We start from the raw sequence: 9,150 nt of genomic DNA, 5'->3' as shown, positions 1-9,150 counted from the left end.
TTAATGATTTTTTTTGTAATATTAATATTTTTAAAAGAATACATCTATCATGTTATTTTATTTTATAAAACCTTTTTGCAAACAAAAAAAATATTTTTATTGTACGTAGTACATAGTCTAAATATATTAATGAAAGAAAATTTTTAATTAATCTAACTTAACAACATTATGATAATATTAAAAAGATTATGAAAAAGCAAAAAAAGTTACAATCGTCACGTAATAAAGCTTTTAAATATGTTATTAAGTTGATTACCCGTGGAAAATGCTGCGTGTATACCCCATTGATAGCCAATTCCCATCCCTATCACAATCTAGTGACTACACATCACACTGACTACATAGTATTATCCAAACTTTGCGCGTTTGGTTCACGAAATGTTTTTGGATGAAATGAAATCTATTAAAGTAATTAAAATCTGATGGAATGGAATTTGATGGAATGTTTTTCATTTTTTAAGATTTAAGGGAGAGACCGAATGAGATTCCTTCTCCCATCCTCATGGAATGGAGATTCCATCAAATGAGGAAATGTTGACATTCCAACGGAATGGTATTCCTTCATCATTGAGCAACCAAACGCACTAAAAAATGGAATTCAATTTCAATTCCATCAAATTTCATTAGAATCTGCAAACTAAACGCGACCTTATTTTCTCTCGTTCTTTCGTTGTATTAATTTTTATTTGTGATGTGATAAAAATAATGAAATAACAAAAACTACAACAAGTCAACAACAACAACTACCACCACCAATTTGTTGACTTTGCAACTATCCTACTCTCCTAGTCCCCTCTAAATAAAAACTGTTAGCAGTCATTTTACATTTCACATCCTTTGTTTATTAGCATTTCCATTTTGATTCAAACCAAACCAAAATTATCATCAACATTCCAAAAAAAAAAAGATAGAAAAAATGTGGAGAAATTTAAACCAAATATTGAGAAATGAATCAAAAAATCATGTTAGAAGAGTGTCATCGTCGTCTTCTTCTGCCGGAGTTGATGGTGGATTTCCGTCGCCGGCGAGTGGAACAAAATCTATAAATTTGTATACTGCCATCAATCAAGCACTTCAAATAGCTTTAGATTCTGATCCTCGGTACCACCTCAACTCACTTTTCATATATTATTGTTATTAATTTATTATTATTATTATTATTATTATTATTATTATTATTATTATTATTATTATTATTATTATTATTTTTGTTTATCTATAATAATATTATTTCTATGAATATGCTATGGTTTTGTTCTTATTCATATGCCAAAATTATGGTAACTAATTAGTTTTTCGTAAGCATCTTGATAGCTTATTAATTCGCTAAAATAACGTCTTGAAATAAGGAAAGTCTATATATATATATATATATATTAAAGCTTATGTGGCAATGTTATAAGATAGTTTTAATTTGAGGATGCTTTAGAATCATTCGGTTAACTACTGTTTTAATAATTATATTATATACATATATATATATATATTGGGGTTAACTAGTATGCTTCTAGCAGCATGCTTCCAGCATGATATTCAGGGGGAGAGATTTTATAGGGTAGTTTGTGAGGGGAAGCATGCTTCTTCCATGCTTCTAGCAGCATATTGGTTTTTCCCTATATATATATATATATATATATGTTTAGCAGAGTAACTGAACTGTTAATAGAAAGTGTAAAATCTTGTTTATGTAGCAAGATTATGAGTTTCCTCTTCAAACTAAAAGCGTTAAGCTTTCGTAACCAAACGAGACTTTTTATTTAATAGTAGCTTTTTTCTAAAAATAAAAGTTAGAAGCTCCTAAACGCTCCTTGTCAAACGTAACCGTAAGCTGCATCAAATAAGCGTGCCTAAACACCCTCGGCAAGGTCTAAAATGTGAGAATAGTGTTTGTGTGGATAACTTATTTTGTTGGCTTTTACTTGTGCTATTATGAACTTTGGAGATTTTTTTGTTGTTATTGCTGTTTCTTAGGCTTCCTTGAACTTTTGGTAGCAAAAGTGCAACCCTTTGAACGTTTGAAGCTGAAATTCAAATTAGTGTTTTAATGATTTTATGTGTACGTTTGAGTGTGCTAACTGCTGACTATATGATCACCCTTTTCATAGGTCTTATATATTTGGGGAAGATGTGGGTTTTGGTGGTGTGTTCCGTTGCACGACCGGATTGGCTGATCAATTTGGTAAACACAGGGTTTTCAACACCCCTCTATGCGAACAGGTACCTCTTTCGAGCATGCTGGAGTATATAATCCATTAATCCATACCCTGCAGGCTGCAGTTCCAAAGATATACATCACACAGTTGCATTTTAAGCTACCAAAATTTCACATGAAGTCTAGAATTTCTTAAAACAATTGAGAAGTATATGATATGACATCTACTAAAAATAAACATCATGACGTATGATTGTGATGTTTGATTCAAGATTCTTTTCTACCAAACATTTGTGACATATTGTGTTTCTTTTCTCTTTTCGTGCCTCAAACTAATGTGAATTTATGGCAGGGTATTGTTGGATTTGGTATTGGTCTAGCAGCAATGGTATGTTCCTAAAGATATGTAATAATGCTGTCATTTCTCGAGATTCTTCGGTGCATCTTATCATATCATATACTATGTATATGATCATTCTATTTTGTGACAGGGGAATCGAGCTATAGCAGAAATTCAATTTGCAGATTACATTTTTCCTGCTTTTGATCAGGCAGGTATCTTCATTATGCATTTATCACATCCTAGAAGTTGAAATTATTTAGTCAGTTTTCTTTCCTGTATAGATTGTCAATGAAGCTGCTAAGTTCAGATATCGAAGTGGTAATGAATTTAACTGTGGAGGTAACTTAGACATTCCTTCCTTTTTTCAAACAAAACAACTTGACATTCATGCAATGCACTATAACATTTTCTTTAATTCCCTATATTTATATATTTCATCATCACATAATTTCTTTTTGGCTTTGCTAGGTTTAACAATTAGAGCTCCTTATGGGGCGGTCGGTCACGGTGGACATTATCATTCACAATCTCCTGAAGCATTTTTTTGCCATGTTCCTGGTATCAAGGTATTTGGTCATTTATAAGTTTTATGTGGTGTATTTATACTTAGTCTAAATGTACTCTTACATTATTCTCTTCTAGGTGGTTATCCCGCGAAGTCCAAAAGAAGCAAAAGGATTGTTGTTAGCTAGTATTCGCGATCCCAATCCTGTTGTGTTTTTCGAACCGAAGGTTATATACTTGCTTGAGTATAAGTTATTGAATGGGCCTGGTTAGGTGGTGGTCAAAACGTGTTCATTTCGAAACGGCTGTTTTTGTATGAATCAAGATGGGGAAGTTCGGGTTGGGGTGATCGTGAATAATCTTTTTTTGTCCTTATTATTATATTAATTGATTACCCAAATTGATATATTTTTGATGTGAAGTAGATTTGCCACATCTAGACATTTTGTCATCATGATTGTTGATAATGCCTTTTCTCCTTACTTTTCTAAGACGTATTCACATGAAAGTAAATTACTTAATTCTTGGAAATATAGTGGCTATACCGCCTAGCTGTGGAGGAAGTTCCAGAAGGGGATTACACATTGCCTCTATCCGTGGCAGAGGTATTATTATAGCTCGTTTCTATTTGCAGTTATTGGTGAATGATTTTGACCTCCTAAGCTTGATCAAATTGCATGCTTGAACACTAGGTTATTCGAGAAGGTAGTGATATCACCCTTGTTGGCTGGGGAGCTCAGCTCACTATCATGGAACAAGCTTGTATTGAGGCTGAAAAGGCAAGAACCTTATTTGACTTTGAATCTTAAAAAGTTTTTATGTTTAAGTTGAAAATGTATCTAATCTAATGTAATATTTTCTAGGAAGGAATTTCTTGCGAACTTATTGACCTAAGAACTCTAATACCTTGGGATAAAGAGACAGTAGAAGCCTCAGTGAGGAAAACAGGAAGGCTACTGGTACGAGTGTACTAGACTCATTTTTTATTTAAGAGATCAGCAATCTTGACTAGCATTTTCCTTGTCATGTTCATTGCCCACTTCGTTTTCTTTATTGTGTATGTAGATTAGTCATGAAGCTCCGGTTACAGGTGGATTCGGGGCTGAGATCTCTGCGTCAATAGTCGAACGTTGTTTCTTAAGGGTGAGTCCTGGTATTACTTGATGCATTTTAATGATGGAACTAGTATATTTAGTTAGATTGCTAACAAGTTGGAAAATATTCAGTTGGAAGCACCTGTAGCTAGAGTTTGTGGGCTGGACACTCCATTCCCTCTTGTTTTTGAACCCTTCTACATGCCTACAAAAAACAAGGTTTGAATGCTCTTAATTTCATTACAATTTCTGCTAATCACAACTATTGATTATTGCCAAGACTAATGTTGGTATTTGGGTGCAGATACTTGATGCAATTAAAGATACTGTGAACTTCTAGTATACATGCTTCTTCAAATCAATATCTGAATATGGTGTTATGAAGAAGTAGCAAATATGACGATGTTGTAGAGGGAGGATATATCATATATAATCTCTTTGATTCGTGACCTGTTAATTCGAATAGTTGCTCTTACATTTTAACCCTATTATGAATGTCATAGCAGTAATGAAAAGATGTATAATTGGAAATCAATGTTTATTTTTTAAAATTAAACTTTTGTTTATATAATTACTTCAATTGCAAAAATAATTAACTAGATTAAACCCATCCGTCCGTAATATTATAATATTTAAGTGATAACTTTATAATAAGTAGATAATATATGTTATTTGTAATACTTGTAGACAATGAAATACTATACAATTAATGATATAAACTGAAATCAAGTTCATTAAAAACGAAGCTAACAGAGCCACAATCAAGTAACATTATATGATGAAATAGGACAACAATTTAATTCATGATATCACAAAACATTATATTATAATCTATATCGTTAATCAATTAATAATATAAATACAAATCAAATTAATGAAAAAAAGAATTAACATAGCCATAATTGATTAACACTAATACGATGAATAGGCAACTATAAGATTAAAAGATAAAATAAAGAAACACATAAATAAAATACAAAAGCACTCATAATAATATTTGATGCGTATAGGCGATGTCTAAGATCTAACATAACTAAATTAAAATAATAGTACATATGTATGTTTACTTTTTAACTTTTTAATATATATGTTTTTAAAAAACAACCTTATATATATATATACAAGGTTTTTACTCGCACGATGTGCAGATATTAAATTTATTTTTTAAAAGTTTTAATATTGACATTGAAATCAATAATATATATAATGTTCAACATTTAAATACCAAAAAAAAAAATTAAACTTAGTTGAACATATTTAGAAAGCTAATGGTGTTATGCTACTTGGATAGTGAAAATTAGTTTAAATGAGATTGACAGTATCTTGTGGCTGCATATTTGCTCTAAATATCATATTTGATCAGGAATAATTGTAATTACAACCCATGTTTTTATTAAAACAATTGTTACCCATGAAAGAAATGAACCTGCATAACCCGTAACTTCAATGAATCAAATTGTGATATCATTATCTAGTTAAAAGTATTTAAATTCCTATAATGAAACAATTTTGATAATATACGATTTGATTAAATGAACTCAAGATCAAAAAAGTTAGATAAAGAATATTGCCTTTACAGGAAAAAAAAAGATATATAGAAAATTTAAACTCATATTTAAGTTTATACGGTTTTAGTTTTCTTTTTTGCATATGGGATTTGTTTCTTAAATATAAGGGATTTGGTTTCTTAAGTTTGTGTATAAATATCATTTTTATTTAATATTTAATGGATAAATATTGTCAAAAAAATGTGATAATGATATATAGGATAAAAACCTATGTGGCAAATTTTAAAAATAGCTTTATATTGAAGAGGGCTTTAAAAGGTTAGGATTCTTATTGTTTTAATAAATATATAAATATACTAGGTCTTTTACCCGCACGATGTGCGGTTATTTAAAAATGTTGTTTTAGTTATATGAATATTTATAATAACTTTTAACAACTATACATTATTTAGACATGTACATATAAATTTATATTATCATTAAATGGAAATTTTTACATTTATTGAAATAGATAAATTCAAAATATAACTCTTATTATTTATGAAAATTTTTGCATTTATATAAAATGAAGTTAAAATATAACCTATCGCATATTATACTTCATGCAATACTAATGAACATAAAATGAAGTTAAAATATAAATATAATGTAAAATCATAATGATCTTTTATTTTTTGCAAAGTAATATGTGACTTATTAGAATTTCATCACACTCTTTCAAAGAAAATAGTTTCATAAAACTTACTTCATCATATAATAAAATTCATAAAAGTTGAAAAGCTTTAATTAGATATAGTTAGAAACCAAATTCAAATTATAATTAGATTACAAAGAACAAACATATGATTCAAATTACGTTGAATTCACCTAGTAATTGATAATAGTTTTTATAAAACGTAAAATCACCACCACGAAAAGGATAAAAACTATATTACAATGTGATATATAATATTGGTTATATTGGATAGTAAAATTAAGAAATAGAATGTGACTTTTTACTTTTATTTTTGTAAGATTTTGTTTATATATAGATTTTATTTTTATTTAATTTAATAGTTTTAGATAATATAATTTTGTAGATTTATTGAAACGACAAGACTCGATAAACTCAAAGACACGAATTTTTTTTTATTTTTTATACCCTTACTGCGCCGCAGTGAAAAACTTCGGACCAAAGCTGGAAGAACCTCCACTGCGCCGCAGTGGGCTTGGCCCGCTCCCACTGCGCTGCAGTGGGAAGAAAGGAAATTTTGGCCGTGGGATTCCACTGCGCCGCAGTGGGCTTGGCACGCTCCCACTGCGCTGCAGTGGCCCACAACCCAACAACATCAAACTTTGCCTACTTTAAGACTTAACCAAAACCTTTGAACCACAACCAAAATTATAAGCAAATTACATTCCAGAATTGAAAGTAAGAGAGTTAACCCGAAAACATTCATATTTGTCAAATTCGTTTGATCCATGATCGACCATGCAACTATATGGGTCGACTACCCATTTGACATGTTACAACCAAACCAACTATCCTTATCAACTCCAAAAGACATGAACATGACCATTTACAAAACATATCAAAATATGGCCAATAACAACCAAAATGTACCATGAGCCAATGTCAAGAGGGACAACTAGGTTTCTAACCAAATCATGTTATTCTTCTGAGAATAGCCAAGATACCTTCCAACTATCTGCAATCCCTAGCAACTTCATTCTCTATTCTTCGAGACAAGCAAACCTAGTTCCTTCTTCCGGAACCACCTATAATCAAAAGGGTAAAAATCTGAAAGGTAAGCGAATGCTTAGTGAATATGCTTGCATAATATCATATAAACGAAGGAGGGCAATGCTCAAGGGACTGTTGCATATGGACTATGACACCGTCGTGTCATATCCATAATACTCACCCTTGGGCTAGGCTTTACATGGATCCATATAAGCAAATGATTACAATCACACAATTAAAACAATAACAAATGCTCCACATGAGCCTATGGCCACCAATTAGGCCTGTAATCAAACTCAACCATAAACATGGGACTTAACGCCAAATCAATTACCACCATGGACTCACTCAACATGATTGGTAATTGACCCGACGAATATACAATATATGCAAGTATACTCACCTCCTTCGCGACGCAATAACAACCAAGATAACCGCAATAGCAACAAATTCAAGCTTTCAACCTATGAACATATCATAATGCACATATAAGATATCATTCACATTTCCTAGCTATTTCACTATAGCTAGTCAATCTTTTCACTAGCATTCTAACCTCTAACTCATTTCACTAAGTCATTGAGTTGCTTACTTTACCAAGTTTTCATATCAGTTCCAAGATTTCATCATCATCATCATTATTTCAAATATTAGTAAAATCATCATTATCATATTTGAAGCTTCACCATCAACATTCTTATTTTCAATCAATAATAACATAAGCAACCCAACAACTAACTCATAATATTCCATAATTTGGGGGGAAATTCATATTTGGGCTCAACACTATCAAAACCCCCAAATCCTATATTCAAGAACCCTAATTTCTAATAAGGAAAGGAGATTAGGTTAGGAAGCAATTACCTCAAAGGAATATAAGTCTAAATTAACACTTGAAATCTCAATTTCTTCTCCCCCTTTTCTCTTGATAATTTCGGCCACCACCACCACTAGTTCACCAAAACCCTAACTTGTAAATTCTTGAATGATATTAGATTATGGTTCTTGATGAGTCTTTGATTTGAGATAAGAAGTCAAGTTTGCATGAATTGAGATTGGATTGAAGAATCAAAGAGGATGAAGAAGATATTGGAGTAAGTTAGGTGATGGAAGTGAAGTGGGAAAGTGGCTGGCATTCTAATGTGATGCCACGCCCTTTTTTTTTTTACTTTTGTGGGTATTTTACCCGCTATCCATTAAGGTTCCAACTAAATTAACCCCATAACCAAAAATAAAATATTAGGAACTTATTTTAATGTCAAAACTACAAAAAGAGTTATTTTATTACCTTAAATATATTGGGGTGTTACATTTATATATTGTAAAAAAAATATAGAGATGCCACATAGGATAAAGACCTATATGGCAATTTTTAAAAATAGCTTTAAATTGTAGAAGGCTTTAAAATGCTAGGATAACTATTGTTTTAATATTTATATATATATATATGAGAACCCCCTTTTTGCGAGAACCTTTGAGAACTTTTCGAATCAAACTCAACCGATTATTGTTCTTTACATGAAATTTGTTTTTTAATTGTTTTCTGAATAACTTATGTGTAATTTTGAAATTTATAATTGTGTGGAGCATGGATTATCATCCGTTATACAATTATGTAGAGATTTGGATTCTTGATCACATGTGCACGAATATTGCTATGATCACATGTATGCAAGTCGATCACATGTAATCATAGCAATAGTCGTGCACATGTGATTAAAAATCCAAATCTCTACATAATTGTATAACGGATGATATTCATGACTCCACACAATTATAAACTTCAAAATTACACATAAGTTATTCAGGAAACAATCAAAAAACAA

The 9,150-nt window shown here is 30.9% G+C and overlaps 1 protein-coding gene across 1 annotated transcript; it reads left to right on the top strand.

Moving 5' to 3' along the window:
* Positions 1-820: 820 nt before the first annotated feature.
* Positions 821-4,649, top strand: LOC122604083 (2-oxoisovalerate dehydrogenase subunit beta 1, mitochondrial-like). The gene is made up of 13 exons (XM_043776983.1): positions 821-1,101; positions 2,106-2,217; positions 2,505-2,540; positions 2,644-2,703; positions 2,777-2,834; positions 2,964-3,061; positions 3,138-3,227; positions 3,536-3,604; positions 3,692-3,778; positions 3,863-3,958; positions 4,065-4,142; positions 4,226-4,312; positions 4,398-4,649. Exons 1-13 carry the CDS (start codon positions 917-919, stop codon positions 4,431-4,433), a joined length of 1,092 nt encoding a protein of 363 aa, XP_043632918.1. The 5' UTR covers positions 821-916; the 3' UTR covers positions 4,434-4,649.
* Positions 4,650-9,150: the final 4,501 nt, after the last annotated feature.

This window comes from Erigeron canadensis, chromosome 6, assembly GCF_010389155.1.
Source record: "Erigeron canadensis isolate Cc75 chromosome 6, C_canadensis_v1, whole genome shotgun sequence".
Taxonomy (NCBI): Eukaryota; Viridiplantae; Streptophyta; class Magnoliopsida; order Asterales; family Asteraceae; genus Erigeron; species Erigeron canadensis.
This window is presented reverse-complemented; position numbering and strand designations above follow the sequence as displayed.